The sequence below is a fragment of the Torulaspora delbrueckii genome, chromosome 5 (assembly GCF_000243375.1).
Source record: "Torulaspora delbrueckii CBS 1146 chromosome 5, complete genome".
NCBI lineage: Eukaryota > Fungi > Ascomycota > Saccharomycetes > Saccharomycetales > Saccharomycetaceae > Torulaspora > Torulaspora delbrueckii.
Genome location: NC_016505.1, coordinates 197,350 through 213,865, shown reverse-complemented (window position 1 = coordinate 213,865; position 16,516 = coordinate 197,350). Strand labels below are relative to the sequence as shown.

Below are 16,516 nucleotides of genomic sequence, written 5' to 3'. Positions count from 1 at the left end.
ACTCCATATTAAGTTCTCTTATATTGCTCCTGGGTTGCAAAGAGCATGGGATTGACCTTTACTTCAAACTCCAAGAAGACTGAGTCATGGTCCAAAAAGTTCATGAATTGCTGATACTCATCCGCCGTCTGATTGAACATCCTCAATAGATTGGATAGTTTTTTAGCTCTTGTTTTCAGATACATCTTATTCAGACCCAGCAAAGACCGGCCCTCAGACTGGTTTCCATCCCCAAGAACTGAGGATGGGACTGATGTGGCCTGATTATTCATGAAGCGCAGCAGTGCTTCCGAGTCACTTGTCAAAGCCTCTTCATCTAAATTACCGGCGCCCACAAGTATGCTGTAGTCTGGATGGGGGAATAAGTCATTGATCTGAGGGCAGGAGGCCTCACAAGAATCTAGGGTCGATTCATTGGAAGACTGTCCTAGAGCTAGCTGACCAAGTTGCTTATTGACATTTTCCAGGGATTCTAAAGATTGGCTTTTCATGTCCTCAATAAAGGTCTCCATCGCTGAATCGTCTGGGGTGGGAAGCGGTTTATCATACGTCTTTGCAGTGACGACTGACCAGCTGACGTTAGCTTTCTCAATTTTCTTCATTATTGACTCACAGGGAACAATAATCATCTTGAAGAGAAAAATTATCGTTTGTTTGTCTGCTATGCCAGCCGTGTATTTCAATTCTACTGGAGATAATAACTTCTTCTTTTTCTTTTGGGTCTTCGTATGACGATCTGCGCTGGTTTCAACTCGTTGCTCTACCGGTGTCGGACAGCTCGATGTCTGCTTGTCGACATTTGACAGTTGATCATCAGAGGGGTTTGTCCTACCAGTGGCCAACGATGATACAGTAGAATACATTGATAGCATATCTGTCGATGGCGTTGTGCCGAGGCCAGTATCCTTGGGGTTGGATATACCACTTTTATGCTTGGTCAATGAATCTTCTGATGCATTGTGAGGTGATGGCCCAAGTTTTTTGATGCAGCTATCAGTGTTATTTGAAAGTCGCGAAAACCAAGATCCTATGGTACTTGAAATTGAAGGTGATCGCTTAGGATTATCTTTCCCCAAAGCATTGCTAGAATCCTCTTTCTTAGAAACACATTCAGCGACGGCTGGCAATGGAGAATTAGACCCCTTTCTTCTTTTCTCCGCTACCAATAATGCAGCTTTAGTGACGATCTCATCAAAAACGTCGTAAGGATACTTACCGTTCCTCAAAACAAGTGATGGCCGTACGTTGGCAACCTCAACCACAGACGAGAAATTTTGAGATCTTTTCCTCACTTTACTTCGTGTTTCCCGCTCAGCTCTGTAGATTAAATCTTGTTCCTTAAGCGGATTATTTGGCAGGAGGGAAAACTTCTTATTACCATAAAAAGATAAAACATCATGTTCGTCTTCCCATGATAGGTCATCAATTGTACTCTTGATGAATAGCAATTCACCATGCATTTGTTGGAGTTTTTCCTTCAATAAACTTCTTGTAAAATTATCTAAAGTGGGTACGATGCAGAACACTAGTAGCTTGAAAAAGATAACTTTCGATAATTGAAAATCACATTCGAGTGTCAAAGGTAACCAGAGTTCACCCAATAGATGCGAAGTGACCTTATCCCGTCCTTGACTTGAAAGATGTGCCCAATTGTTGAAAAGACACACCAGAGCGACGACTTGACAATTACTGTTCAAAGTGCGTAACATGGACAAAATTCCATCACACCACGTATCCCAGTGCAGAAATTGACCTGAAAGTGAGGACTCAAATTGAAATATGACGAATTGTAGGATCTTATTAAATACAACATTGGCAATGTTTGAGTCATATGCGGGGATTTTTACAATGAACTCTAGTTGCGAGGAATCATGCAAAGATAACAAGCTTGTCATGCTGGGATCATTTGGAAAGCAACCTGAGAGGGATCTCAGACATTCCCACATCCTTAATATGCTAAAATGGGTGAAGACAAACTCATTTATCATCTCGGTAGTCAGAACGGTATCATTAGCTGCCGTATTTGAATCGGGCATTGTGACTGTGTCATTAAAACTGTTATTGATGGCGCTTTTACTCGACGAAGATGATCTAATGAACCTGTTGAACTTACCAAAGTCTCTTGATAGGAAAGAGTAAGTTACGTGTTTTATCAGGAGAGCTGACCCAGATATGGCGTCCAAATCAGACTCAGAGATGTTGTTTTTCTTCGAAGATGCGATAAACCGCAATATGATATACCAGTAATGCCAATAGAAAGCCATAAATACCGAATCATTCTTCATATAGGATATGATAATCTTGAAAAACCTTGTATCTCGTGTTTCAACATCCTCTGGCTTAATTCTTTGATCTTGCTCATCTTGGATCCTGTAACATCGCCTTTTCCAAATGAACAAACTCTCACCCACGCATTCCTGAAATGATATAGCTGGAGTGACAGCTAGCAGAATTTGAGTATCATAGTGAAACTCATCCGGTAGGTAGAAGAAAGCATAGGCGTTCAATTTCCCCAAAAATGACCTGAGTAAAGAGGAATAACTGTTCAAGAAATGCAAAAATTTGGGACTACCTTGAGAATCGGTCAACTGTCTCGTATGTTTTGAATTCAATATTAACCTATTCGTGACAAAGTGTATTGTTAAAAGGATATGATGAGAAAAGGTCTCTGTCTGCTGAACATCGTGCATCGGTAAGATCATCAATGAGGACATCAGCCTGCTAACACACTCCAAGCATACCGACACGGTCTCAATGGACAGAAATGGATCGGGAAAGGACAAAACAGGACCGGAGGGGTTCTGTGATCTGATTTCATCTGAGACTAAATCGCTATTAAGGAAATTCAACAGTGTAACCCACCATTGAATCAACGCTTCTCGATGCGAACCTACTCGACGTGGATATTGTTGCAATTGTCTAAGGTAGGATAAAAGATTGAGACGAAGATAATTGGAAATATACTTGTCATTCACTTTTGATCTCTCCCCAGTTTCACCCACGCCGTCATTACTAACCAACACAATGAATTGATTCAGGAATTTAAACAATTTGGCCTCTTGACTATTTTCCGACTGACTTGCCGCTGTTCTAGTTGAGGAGCCACTGATCTTCGTGGATTCACTCTCAAGCTTGAATACACCTCCATTCTTGTCCTCCAAGGGCATATTCTTTCAAGGCTCGCTAACGTCTCGTTAGTGACAACCAGCTCCTGTTAAAAACCTATTTCAACGTGCAGTCAGACACACACGAATAACCATACAATGGCAAATTCTAACTACTGATCAAACCACCAAAAATAGCCTATCCCAGCTACTGTTGAAGCTTCAGTTACAGGTTTCAAATACTACAGATTCATCATCATCGAAAACGGAAGCAGTTATTGTCGCCAATAATGAAGCCCTTCGGAAAGGTCATTAGATGAAGTTTTCACTACAACTTTCGATGAAACGAAGCAATATTAGCGGGCCTGTTAGGCGTAGTTGCGGTGGGAAGTGAATTTCGCGGTACTTCAATAGGTTCATTAGGAGCTTTTTACTTGATTGCGCGGTTTGGCGAGATTCAAAAGAGTTTTTACGATGGGGTCTGAACCGGCAACTAAACGGATGAAACTGGACCTTAGCAGCCCAGATGAGCCGCTCACACAACGTGATGTAGTGGCTTTTCAGAAAGAAGCACTTTTCAGATGTTTAAATCAGTATAGGACCAACCTGGAATCCCTACGAACCCAGCATGATTTGTCAAAGAGACAATGTGGGGAGATCTCCAGGAGTCTAGCGAATTTGATGGCACTTGTAGTCACTTTAGCAAGGTTTTTGGCCACTTTTTGTGAGAATGAAGAAGAGAAAGAGCTTTGTAGGCAGGTCGCAGAGGGCGACGAAACGGTTATTGTGAAACTCAGTGATCCCTTCATGAAGTTTTTAACCAAATATGGTGTAAACGGGATACGTCAGGACGTTTCTGCAAAAGTCGAAAAGCTGGCAACGGATTTGAAGGATCTACAAAGTGTCAAGGGCGAACTTTCGAAAGAAAACAAACAGCTTACAGAGGAAATCACCTCTTTGAAGGAATATTATCAGAACTTGATCAGAAAATATGACAGAGAGGATTCTCTCACTGTTACGAGGGTGTTCGAGAAGGCAATGGATGACGAACAGAAAGTCAACGAGAAGGTATTTAGCCTTAAGGCGGAGAGCGTCAATGTACCTTCAAATGAAACTGCACCAGAAAATGATACAGTAAAGGCAGCAACCGAAACTGACGATAAAGCTCCACACTGTGCTATAGAGCATGAGCTGCAAATTACAGGACTAAAGGCACAAGTAGAATCTTTAAATGCAACCGTTCAAGAGTTGGAGAAATTTAGGGAGATCAACGAGCAAGAACTGATTAAATTGCGTCAACAAGTATCCGCGCAGCAAGCACAACAAACTCCTCAAGTCCATGATCGAGATAGTTTGCTGGAAAAGATAAGTCATTTAAAGGCAGAAAACGAAGACGCTTCTGCTGTCAATGCCGACCTTTTGAAAAAATTCCAAGAACTGACGCGAGAGCAAGAGATTTATACTGGTAAACTCACACAGGAACTACGAACAGCCCAAGACACCTTAAAGAAACACAATGCCACCCTAGAGAAGGATCTAGTAAGAATAAGGACAACTCGTGATGAGCTATTAGGAAAAGTTGCCATTTTGGAAGCCGAGAAATCCAAGTCCTCGATGTTGGTGGATTTACAGTCTGCAGTCAACATTCTGCAAGATCAATGGGATAAGCTACAGGTTCGATCCAATGATGAACCACAGCCACAGGATGCCCTGATGAAAGAATTACAGGAGTTGGAAATTGCATTTAAAGAGTTGACCAGTCTCACGCACAAGAAATACTCGGAATTAGTTAATCAGGAGAGTTTAATATCGAAATTGACGGTGGAGAAGACAAAGGCAGATCAAAAGTATTTTGCAGCAATGAGATCTAAGGATTCGATTTTAGTGGAAAACAAGAATTTGTCCAAAAGTTTGAGCAAATCAAATGAACTAATTGCACAATTAAAGGATTCAGACAGATTATTGCAACAAAAGATCGCAAACCTGAAGAAACAATTAGAACTTTCACAAAGCAATGAAAAAAGACTGACAGATTCAAATAAATCCATTAATTTAAAAGTCATGGATTTTAACGCTGAAATTTCAAGATTAAAAAAGAGCTTAAATGCAGCTAGAGAAGAGAACCATCAAAACATTGCCCAGGCCACAAAGGCACAAACACATTTACAGGATGCCGAGGCAGAGTTGAAGAAAGTTAAAATACTGGCAGCCAACAGCGAAGCTACTTGCCAGAAATTACAAAGCTCATTGCTCAACGATGGCGGAGATAACGCTCCACTAATGAGAGAGTTGGAAGATTTCCGTTCACTAGTATATTGCTCTCTATGTTCTAAGAACTGGAAAAGTATGGCAATCAAGACCTGTGGCCACGTCTTCTGCGATAACTGTTGTAAAGAGAGATTAGCTTCCAGAATGAGGAAATGCCCAAGTTGCAATAAGCCGTTTAGCTCGAACGATCTGCTTTCAATCCATTTGTAATCTCAGCTGGTTGTTAAACTATATGGAACGTCGCACTCATGAACAAGTACTCATGGAGGCTATATATTGTATTATTATCCTGTTTATATATCACAGTGCATTATCATTTACTTAGCTCATCGCATCGCGACTGAAAAATTTCACATTCATGGCTGAACAAAGAGACCGTTGAGTAGTTAACCAGATTTTTAAGACTTCTAAGCGAATGTCAATCTCAGAGCTGGTGAAAATACCAAAGCCCAAAATACTAAGTTCGAGAAATGATCCGCTACATATTATAAGGACAAGAAAGACCACACATAATAGGCCTGCCACAATTGCAGGTCCGATGGTTCGTTACTCCAAGTTACCGTTCCGCCAGGTATGCCGTGATTATGATGTTGATATAGTGTACACGCCGATGATACTTGCCCGTGAATTTGTGCGTAATAACAATGCAAGGTTAGCAGACTTTTCAATCAATGAACAAGATTCACCGCTGATAGTGCAAGTGGGTGTAAATAATGTGGCAGATCTGCTCAAGTTTGTGGAAATGGTAGCACCGTACTGTGATGGAGTCGGAATCAACTGCGGGTGCCCAATCAAGGAACAAGTACGTGAAGGTATCGGTTGCGCACTAATTTACAACCCCGAATGCTATGTGCGATGGTCTCAGCTGTCAAACAAAATAATGGGGACGGCACTTCGATTAGAGACAAAGATCAGAATTCATGAGGACTACGACCAAACTGTTGACCTCTGCAGACGGCTGTCTGATGCTGGAGTTGATTGGATTAGTATTCATGGTAGAACAAGAACCACAAGGTCATCTCAACCAGTTAACCTGGAAGCAATCAAGTATATTGTAGAAAAAATTAAGGACAAGAACATACCGGTGATTGCCAATGGCGATTGCTTCAAGAAATGTGACCTGAGAGAGATCGCTGAAGTGACCAAAGTAGATGGTGTCATGGCGGTCAGAGGGTTACTGGCAAACCCTGCACTCTTTGCCGGCTACGAAACATGTCCTTGGGGATGTGTCGAGAAGTTCTGGTACTATACCTTAGAGTTTGGTGGTCTGCCGTACCAATTACTACAACATCACTTGTATTGCATGCTGGAGAACATGAAGCTCGAGAAAAACCTACTAAAGGAGATGATGGATGTCAAGAACACGGCTGCATTAATAGATTGGTTTGAGACAAACTTTATCTTCAAGAGATTTGGTGAGATTGGGTTCGGAGAAGGCTCAACCATACCCTATAGACGTAAATAGGCGATTCATATGTATACCCTCATCTAATAAGCTTTGTAAGCTGGGTAATCACTTAAGATTATTTAGTTGAAAAATGGTGGAAAATCAAAATATTAGTCTCTTTTAGACCACTTTCAAGATCCATTGGAGAACCATTGCTCGTAATTAATTGAGTACTTGTACGTGAGTTCACATACTTGAGTTACTCATAGGGAAATTTACATGATGATAATTTTTTTATTTTCTCTGGTCTAATAAGAACAGAAGCTTCACAACTTTCTAAGACCATCCTACATTGATTTGTATTGCTCGCCGTTTTATCTACAGAGTGCTTGTACCGTTTTGGTATTTCGTTCTAATGGATTTAACAATTGAGTAAATTGGGAGTCTTTTAATGTGATGAGTGGCCAGAAACCTTATAGTCATAGTTACACTGAAATAATTTCCTTCTTGCTTGCATACACATCTTAATATCTTGATTCTTGATAGTTACAAATCAAATGATTAATATACTTAAGAGAGTAAAAGAGTTTTGCTTATAGAAAAGACCGATCCATGATTGTAATGACAAATTGATTATATAGTAGGAATCATCTCTTTGTTTAAGCTTCTTCTTCAACGACAACGGTTTCCAAACCCTTGGCAGAGGAGACAAAGACTGGTTCAACGTAAGAGAACAATGGGTTCTTGGCGTCTTCTTCTTCGTTTCTCTTTCTGGAGATTCTCAATCTCATTCTGAATGGAACACCCTTGACACCTCTCTTCCAAATCTCTTGGTTTAGTTCTGGAGCCAAACGAACGTCTTCAGTACCCATGTGCAATTTGGCGAATTTCTTGATTTCCTTAACAGCCTTTGGAGCTCTCTTCTTGAAAGAAACACCATGCAATCTCTTGTGCATATTGATCGTGTATTCACGAGTAACAACGTCTTTCAAACCGGCCATTTTCGTTGGATTGAGTGCTGTGGTAGTGCTGTGGTATTGACAGTTGGTTCAGATTCAATTACCTTCCAAATAGTAATAATATTAACCTACAACCCATACGAATGGGATGGCGATTGGTGATATTCCATAGTTACACACAGTGAGCCTGACTCTCTCTCTGCCAGACAGAAGCTTCAGACGGGGACCCATCTGGCTCTGCCCAACATCCAGGCTCACTTCCTGACTAGCTAGCCTAGCCTCCTTACCGAATCCCGCCTACAGTCTACAGTTCTCGCTGTGGGCTCTCTGCCTAGCTCCCATTCCAGTGGGCTCGTCTCTCAATGCGCTGACCGCCCATCATGAAATGACGCAAAAAAGTGAAAAAATGAAAATTTCAGCTTGAAAAATTTGAGTTTTTCAAAAGAATGCAAGGATGGACCGTCCTGCAACTTATAGTGGAAGGTACGGATTACAGGCGAACAGTCACATAATTTCCTAGTTAAGGGGCATCGATAAATAAGTCTTGAAGTACTTAATCACTCCTTCAATAGCCGATAGGATCACTTCGATCTCGTTCTAGCTATTTGATCGAAATGGCTACCGATGCGTACGATCTCAATGAGGCATACCGACAAACGCAGTCCCAAATTTACAATTTGCAGGAAACTATATTAAATTCAGCTAAACATTCAGGAAGTGCAGACGAAAGATCCGCCAGAGATTTACAGATGGTAGCTGACAGAGAGCCACAAACTACTGAAGTGAGGTCTACACAGGTACTAGAATATGTTTTGAACAAATATGGCTCGGCGCCTAGAGAAAGTTTAGGGACGCTTATGTATCACGCTTACAAAACTGGATCTTTTGAGAATAATGACGATGAAAAGAGACTCTTGGACGATCCGTTTGCTGTTTCTATGCCCAGACCCTTTCTGCCGGCTTTAAGTGAGGATTCTATAAACAAACTAATCACTATACGTGTATTTTACGAGGATTTGCGTGACAGTTTCAACCATTCAAATGCCCCAAGAGCTCGAAACAACGAAATATGGGGTTGTCAAGTTTACACAGACGACTCAGAACCTCTATTGGTCCTAAGACATTGTGGACTTTCGCTTGCAGACTTCAATGGAACTTCCAGAACCCCTGCAAATCTAGATAACCAGGACTTTGTCCAAGGAGCTGTTCCACCGGACAATGCACCTTTTGACCTCGAAATGGATTTACTAATACTTCCACGACTGGAACAGTACGCCAGTGTCGAACAGTATGGGGTCCTATCTCGCTCGTGGGGCGTTGACGCCCCAACGCCGCACGATGGGCTCAGCTATGGGATCTACGAAATTAGAATAGCTACAAGGGACACTTCCACACGTAACATCGACCAATCCGACCAGCAACAAATAACACTAAAATGGTAATTGAGCTCATTCGAAGTCCGTTACCCTTCCAGGCTCTATCAGTTGTGCCATGCCTCAAAGTGTCTTGTTTTTCATGCACAAGAAGTAAAGCCTTGTCACAGCCAGTAAAGAAAAAAAAAAAACGAACATGGAGTGATGAAACGAGCTCAAAATTTGTACAAGATAAAAGCACAATAGATTGGCTTTGAGCGCACAAGGGTACTTGTAATCAAGTGCTGAAAAGCATACATGAGTACTAGAAGGGAGAAGAAGAGTTTGTCGCGTACTTTGCGCAGATGGGCTGTTGCTTTGAGGAAAGCTACCCATGGAGCTTTGAACCACATGGATGAGGGAAGTCATGGCGATGACCGTATCAACACTTTGTTCCACGGTGAGGCTGGGAAACTTACCGAAGCGGCCGGGATGGATAGAGATAGTGGTGCTTCGTCAACGCCCGTTTGCATGTCAGAGATGAGATTGACCACAGAGACAGAGGAATCTGAACATAGTACTCAGAATGACCGTTCGTCCAGAGATGGAGAGGATGCTGATGGAGAGGAAGAGATTGAGGATGATGAGATATCGGAGTCTTTCCTGAGATTTGATGCTGTCGCAGAATGTGAAAGGCTGCGAATACAGTCGCCTGGACCTTTTTGCAAAGGCTACGACATTTGGGATCATAGAAGAGCTCTATGGTTAAAACCCACAGTAAGTCGTACCAAGATTCAAGAGAGCGAAGGGAGGAGGGAAGTTTTCGCAAAGATACCGCAAAACTATTACACTAGAATTTACAAAAGGTTAGTGATGGATAATAAACCGCTACGAGAACCTATGAATCTACAGGATGCTATACAAATTATAAACGCAGGATGGATAGAGACAAGAAAATGGGAAGACGCCGCTAACGGATTAGCATAATGATTTTTTACCTATAATTTTAATAATAATACATGACTTTTCATTCTATTTTTTGGATTCGCTAATTAATTGCATGGCAACTTCTAGCACCCTAATATCTCGATCGATCAGTTCAGCCCAATTTTGCAAATCACCTTCTTCCAGTACTCGCTCGTTGTACTTGTCATAGAGGGCTATAACTGGTGCTACACACTTCTCCTTAAAACTCTTGTCATGCAATTTCAGCAGTTTCCGTAGTTGTGTGTTCATTATATACTCATTATTGGACTCAATTTCTTGCAAAGTCTTAGAGGCTCCAGTTTCCAGAGTCGATTTACATATACCATTTACCAATTGATCTAAATCATTCTTGTTAGTCATGTTTTGTCGTATTCCTCTTGACTAGCTTGTCGCTTTCTTAGACATTTTGTCCGCTTTATAAACATTTAAAGGTTTCAGCATCTTTCAAAACATCACAATGCTGAGGCTCTAGCATAATGCTCAGATCGAGGCTCACGGACACTGTCGACTCTCCCAATGTCACGGCCATATTGCATAGTCCAGAGGCTCGAAAATTGCTTGTCGCTAAGGGGAATGGTGACATAGAGATCTATTACCGCGAACACGATAAACTAAAGCTTTACCAGACATATCCGGAGCTTCTACAAAGCTCTGAGACAGAGGAGTCCCGTATCTTTGGCCTTTACGAGTCGTACGAGCTGTCAACAGTTTTCGCTAGATGCGATAAATCACTTCTATTATTCAATAGCACTAATTTGCACCAATATGATAGAGTTGTTGATAGAAGAGGTATTGAGAATTGTTGGGTATTTGAAGTATGCTTACTAAGCTCCGACGAGAAGAGGACTTTCCTCATGTATTCAATCAGGAATACTCCCAAATTGAGGATGCTTATATGGAAGGGAAGGGCGTACAAGAAGATCGTTGAAGCAACCCTATCAAGAGACAAAGAAACCGTTCAATCAGCGCAGGCTGGAAAAAGCGGTATCTTGATAGCGACTAACCTGGGCGTTTATCACTGGTCCTATGGTGAATCTGTGCTTTCGAGAATAGAAAAAATCGTTAGACGAAGATACCCACAAGACCCAATGCGTTTACTAGCTGACCTAAAATCACTATGCGATAAGAAAAGTGAAAAAAGTGAGGTTTTGAGTGATGCGCAGTCGTACAAGTCAAGTAGTCAACTCACTAAGAAATCAAGCATTCTGAATTTCTGGTCAAGGGATCATCGGAGAAGAGCTCGACTTGACACTGTACGATTTTTGTTCAGTCCTGGTATCGATGAAAATCTTCTGCTGGATGGTATGACAAATAACCTTTTCACCTTGGAGATGACGAACTCACAACTTCCTTATATGATTGCATCAAATCACACTCAATTTGCTGTTTGGAACAGCAATTTCTCGCATATCCAGTATCTTTCATTAAATCTTCTCATGATGAACAGTGATAGTACGGTCAGATTTGTTGACTACGAAAATGGATTCATATTTCTGGAGCAAGAAGTTCCTCAAGGCGTGAAAGAAGTCAAGAGTATTGACGCTTCACATTTTATCGTTCTTACTGCAGGCGGACAATTACAACTATATCACTTTAAAGTAGATGACGGCTCTGAGGATAGTTTTGAAGACGACGAGTCTATTTGCGGTTTGCAGTACGATTCTGATTTTTATCAATTGTGGAGAAAAGTTTTGTTTTATGGGTTTTTCCTAGCTTCTCCAGATCGGCTAGAGTTATGCTCTTCCGATAATACAGAACAATCGCTAGATATTTGCGCACTCAAATTGAGGGACCTAACAGTTATGTGGTGCCTGGAGATTTTCGACCGTCTTCCTAGCCATACGAGCCTTCCGTCCAAACACAATCGCGTTGATGAGAATTGCTCCAAACTAGAATCACTAATCGTCGAAAAGATAACAGATAAACTTATAGATTTTTGGGCTCCACCACAATTGATCATTCTGAAGACTTTCCCACCAAATATTGCTCGGCTGGTTGGAGAAATCACTAATCAAGGGCATCATTGCATGCTAGAAGAAAGTGATTCTAAGAAAAGTTATCATTTATCTCAAGATCTTCTGAGGAAGTCGCTCCTTCCTTATCTCATTCAAATTAGGAGGCCACTCAAATTACTACTAAAAGAAGACAATGTAGTGTGGGAGTATTCCGGAAGAAAGCTTAAAGTTGGGGTGGATTTCTTTTTAATAGACAAGCACGACTCTGCAAAGGTTTCCACCTTATTAGCTTTGATCGATACTGTGCTCTTTATGACTTACCTGCTGTATTTCCCCAGCATGATTAGCCCTTTCCTTTCGGTGGATAGTATGTGTGATTACAGCACGGTGGTGAAGGAACTCCGCAAGCGTCATATGTTTCAAGACCTTGTTTGCTTTTACTTCCAAAGGAAAGAGCATACAGAAGCACTTAAGTTTTTGACGGATCTCGCAGATGATCTTCCCCAGGAGCCTAATAAGCAGGAGTTGCAGAGCGGTGTCAAGCTTTTAGTTATTGACTATCTCAAAAAGCTCTCTGACGAAAACCTGAATCTAATATTTCAGTACAGTGATTGGCTTTTGGAAAGATCCAGCTCGAAGAGATCTACGCTTGAAAGCATATTCATCAATGACTCTCCAGCTTATGCAACAAGAAATCATTACGAAGTCTATCGCTATATCGACAGGCACGACCCCGAGCTGGCCTTGGAATACCTTGAGTTCGCTATTAGTACCTTTCGGTTACAAGATATCAAGCTACACACAACATTGATCAAAAGATATTTTGAAAATTTGGATGATGCCAAAGTAAGACTCAAACTGAGATCCATATTAGAGACAACCTCTGCTTACGAACCGCGGACAATCTTGAGGCTACTGGAAGAAAATAGCGCCACTGGTGAGAAAGCCTTATCTGATGAAGAAAAAAACTTTCTCGAGTATCTCAAGATATTTCCACTACAAAAGTTGAAAAGTTTCAAACAAGCGGTTGATATCTTATATGAGAAACTCTCTGATTACAACAGCACATCCGTATTTTGTGAAAAAGTTTACGAGAATAACACACAAGAAGGCCAAGAAATCCTTGAATACCTATTCAAAAAGATAATAGCATCCACTCAAGAGCCTCAGAACCCTCAAATTGCAAATTTTATCCGGGAACATGGATCGAAACTCAATGTCGTTGATGTTTGTAAGTTATTGCCAAGTAACCTCATGCTTTCTGACTTGAAGCAAGTACTGCTGCAAACAATAAAACTCCACTCGATCGAGAAAGATAGTGCAAGGGTTAGAAGAGGTCTTCTTCAGGCGGATCTTGTACTGAAAAACAACGAGCTGAATAAAAGCTTGTCTAAATACGTTGTTTTGGATGAAGGTTATAAATGCCCCATTTGCAAAAAATCGTTTTCGAGCTTCACCACAGATACAGCGCTGTGGTTTACCATTGATGGTAGAGATGTTGTAGTGCACTATACTTGCGGCAAGACTTTGGAGGCAAAGATTCAAAGTAAATCTGCCAAGGCCAAAATAAGAGGCACCCGAACCGTATCAGACCTCAAAGGGTACGAATAAGATCAAAGATACAGGTTGTCTATAAATTAAAAGTAACTAAACACCAGATATGAAATTGATAACACCAGCACAATATTTAATGAGATTGTCAAGATTGTCCCCTGCAGTGTGGCATGACTGCCACTCCGAAAGCGCAAGCCTGAGGTCCTCATTCTGATTATTTGCATGTAAAACGTCACCATGGGCCTTGAATAGTAAGCTCATGAAAGCTTCATATAGGTCAATGTTCTTATTCGACTCAAGACCTTGTTTCAGAGCGTTGATGAACCAAATCATCTCGGAAAATGGCTCATATGAATCTAGTGACCTGATTTCGAGATCAACTGATCCAGGTGAAAGACTAATCAAATATTTCAAGAAGCTGGCATAGTCACCTATCTCAGAGCTTTCTCTAAGCAGCTTTGTGAATTTAGACTCAAAACCTAAACGACCAGTTGGTTTAAACTTATTAAGCTGTTCTTCGGCTGTCAGTGATTTAGCTTCCATTTCTTGACGCTTTTGGATAGCCTCAGGACTTTCCTGAGAGACACCCTCTCTCGCAGATGCCTCGTCACCAACTTTCTCACCAGACAATTGCAAAAAGAATGGTGCGGCCTCTTGTTTTTTAGGTGGTTCCACTGGTTTTGACCGTTGTTTGATGACATCCAGATGAAGAAGGGTATGCATCTTATTTCTAGGGCCAAGGGATAGTGTCACAAGACCTTCGCTTATCTGATCAACTGATTGGTAGCTTGTGAAATCCTGGTCGTCACCCTCGGCGGATGAGCCGTCAAATGCACCTTCTAGAGCTGATCCACCCCCAGTTGCCGAAGAGTTAGGTAGCAATAATTTGGTAAATTCTTCCTCATTTATAGTTCTAGTGGAAATTGCCTTGAATTGTGCTCTGTTGGTCCAGATACAAATTCCGCAACCTGTGACATGCGTGGTAGCCAATAGATCACCACTGGGTGAGAACTTGACGCTAGTAGCGACAGACTCCAACTTAACACCGTCTATGCAGCCACCAGTAGGCAAATCCCAGGTTCTAATCGTCGAATCCAGGGAACTTGACACAATCCAGCGTCCATCTGGAGAGAAATCAAAAGCTGTAATTCTGTTGGTATGACCCCATAACTGACGAACAACTCTCTGAGTAACGGCATCAATGACCACGATAGAAAGATCATCAAGAGCTAAGGCGAATAGATCTGATGAGCGATGATAAACCATCGATGTAATAGGCGCCTCTAATTGTAGTTTACCCAAAAGTGTTGATTTGTTAAAGTCGTAGAATCCGACTATCCCATCTAAACCGCAGGAGACCATCTTCCTGTTCATACCGTCAAGGGCAATTCCTGTAACAGCCTTCTTATGCAACTTGTACTTCTTTCGCAAGATCCCACTTTGCATATTGTAAATTACTATACTTCCATTAGAAGACCCCACAAAACCGAAGTTACCACATTGCGATATAGCGACAGCCTTTACAAAACCATCATCGGTTGTATTAAACGTCCAACGACCAACTCTCTTGTTACGCATGTCCCAGGAGCGTGCATCTTTATCATTTTTATGTGCTGTCAAAATATTCTCCCACTCACCAACCCTAGCATTCTCTACAGCCATTGCAGTTATCTCAGGAAACTTTTCCCTTATAGTGCTACCTCCAATTCTCCCACCATCCTGCTTCTTATGAAGTCTCTGTGACAACTCTTGCGATTGGGCATCTTTTCTAAGCGAAAAAGCCCATAGTGACCTATCTCTAGAGGCTGATAGCAGGAAATGAGAATTGGAATCTGCAAATGTGATTAACGATGGAGGTTGAGAGTGACCACCTCTCGAACGTAGAAATCTTGGTGGCTGAACAACAACTTCACCATCTTGCTGTGATAAAGAAGGGTCGAAAACGTACTCTTTCAACTGATTATCACCACCTGATGTCACGACAATTGGCTGTCCATTCAAGAAGCAAGCTTTGCTGGCACCGCCGAAGGATTCCTTGTGTATATTCTTTAGAACATGAATTCTTGAGCGCCTATCCAGGTCATAAAAGATCAGGTCACCGTTACCCAATCCGACACTCAAATGTGCTGAACCATCAGTCCTGAAGGACAATGAGGAAATTCTGGCCTGTGGGATCTTAATTGTACGAATCCTTCTGCCTTTTCTCATATTGAAGAGTATCACTTCCCCAGAGACGGTTCCCAGGGCCAGAACATCCAGCGCAGGAGCTGGCTCTGCAGTTGTAATTTGATCAGGAAACTCATCAGATGTGTAAAGGAGTTTGCCAGTACGGATGTTGAATAACAATAAGTTGGATTTAGTGACAATGATAATTTTGTTCAGATAAGTGGCTAGATGGATTAATGAGACAATGGCACCACCTTGCAACTCACCAACAGTCAATTTTGTATAAAATTCTGTGGCATACTTATCCTGGTTTGATGCTTTCTTATAGATGTGAACAGCGTTATCATCTGTCGAGACACAGAGAAAGTTACCAAAGACACACAATTGTTGTACAATCACATCACCATCTAGTTCGATCAAATGTTCCTGGATTCCACGTCTGAATATTCCCACCTGATTACCAAAACCAGCATATACGTAATGGAAGTGCGTAGCGAAAGCTGTTATAGTCGAAGATGTCTCTTTCTGTGAAACAAACAGCAAGTGCAGGTTATTAGCATCATAAATCTGAAAACTTTTCCCCACACTAGTAACAATGTAGAATGTAGATCCCAGGGTTCCAACGGCAAAAGGCGTCCTATTGCTGATATTACCGATCACTCTGAATGGTGCGAAAACCTTTGAACCGGCCGGAGAGCCCCTATTAGGCGAATCTAATTTGCGTTTTTTCACAATTTCACTTGCAGTCATCGTAAAGCCAATTTTCCGAACAAGTTTGGGGTTT

General features: G+C 41.5%; 9 protein-coding genes across 9 annotated transcripts; 5 read left to right on the top strand and 4 right to left on the bottom strand.

The window, feature by feature from the left end:
* Positions 1-8: 8 nt before the first annotated feature.
* Positions 9-3,167, bottom strand: AHK1 (Ahk1p; the record flags this gene model as incomplete). Its single annotated transcript, XM_003681509.1, has 1 exon — positions 9-3,167. The coding sequence occupies one exon, from the start codon at positions 3,165-3,167 to the stop codon at positions 9-11; it is 3,159 nt and encodes a 1,052-aa protein (XP_003681557.1).
* A 411-nt stretch (positions 3,168-3,578) lies between these two features.
* On the top strand, positions 3,579-5,582 carry BRE1 (E3 ubiquitin-protein ligase BRE1; the record flags this gene model as incomplete). The annotated part of the gene is made up of 1 exon (XM_003681508.1): positions 3,579-5,582. One exon carries the CDS (start codon positions 3,579-3,581, stop codon positions 5,580-5,582), a length of 2,004 nt encoding a protein of 667 aa, XP_003681556.1.
* Positions 5,583-5,787: 205 nt separating this feature from the next.
* Positions 5,788-6,837, top strand: DUS4 (tRNA dihydrouridine synthase; the record flags this gene model as incomplete). The annotated part of the gene is made up of 1 exon (XM_003681507.1): positions 5,788-6,837. The coding sequence occupies one exon, from the start codon at positions 5,788-5,790 to the stop codon at positions 6,835-6,837; it is 1,050 nt and encodes a 349-aa protein (XP_003681555.1).
* Positions 6,838-7,418: 581 nt separating this feature from the next.
* RPL31B (60S ribosomal protein eL31) lies at positions 7,419-7,760 on the bottom strand (the record flags this gene model as incomplete). The annotated part of the gene is made up of 1 exon (XM_003681506.1): positions 7,419-7,760. The coding sequence occupies one exon, from the start codon at positions 7,758-7,760 to the stop codon at positions 7,419-7,421; it is 342 nt and encodes a 113-aa protein (XP_003681554.1).
* Positions 7,761-8,332: 572 nt separating this feature from the next.
* RXT3 (Rxt3p) lies at positions 8,333-9,160 on the top strand (the record flags this gene model as incomplete). Its single annotated transcript, XM_003681505.1, has 1 exon — positions 8,333-9,160. The coding sequence occupies one exon, from the start codon at positions 8,333-8,335 to the stop codon at positions 9,158-9,160; it is 828 nt and encodes a 275-aa protein (XP_003681553.1).
* A 228-nt stretch (positions 9,161-9,388) lies between these two features.
* On the top strand, positions 9,389-10,057 carry GAG1 (Gag1p; the record flags this gene model as incomplete). The annotated part of the gene is made up of 1 exon (XM_003681504.1): positions 9,389-10,057. The coding sequence occupies one exon, from the start codon at positions 9,389-9,391 to the stop codon at positions 10,055-10,057; it is 669 nt and encodes a 222-aa protein (XP_003681552.1).
* A 45-nt stretch (positions 10,058-10,102) lies between these two features.
* On the bottom strand, positions 10,103-10,417 carry BLS1 (Bls1p; the record flags this gene model as incomplete). The annotated part of the gene is made up of 1 exon (XM_003681503.1): positions 10,103-10,417. The coding sequence occupies one exon, from the start codon at positions 10,415-10,417 to the stop codon at positions 10,103-10,105; it is 315 nt and encodes a 104-aa protein (XP_003681551.1).
* A 116-nt stretch (positions 10,418-10,533) lies between these two features.
* On the top strand, positions 10,534-13,623 carry VAM6 (Vam6p; the record flags this gene model as incomplete). The annotated part of the gene is made up of 1 exon (XM_003681502.1): positions 10,534-13,623. The coding sequence occupies one exon, from the start codon at positions 10,534-10,536 to the stop codon at positions 13,621-13,623; it is 3,090 nt and encodes a 1,029-aa protein (XP_003681550.1).
* Positions 13,624-13,659: 36 nt separating this feature from the next.
* On the bottom strand, positions 13,660-16,482 carry UTP21 (rRNA-processing protein UTP21; the record flags this gene model as incomplete). Its single annotated transcript, XM_003681501.1, has 1 exon — positions 13,660-16,482. The coding sequence occupies one exon, from the start codon at positions 16,480-16,482 to the stop codon at positions 13,660-13,662; it is 2,823 nt and encodes a 940-aa protein (XP_003681549.1).
* Positions 16,483-16,516: the final 34 nt, after the last annotated feature.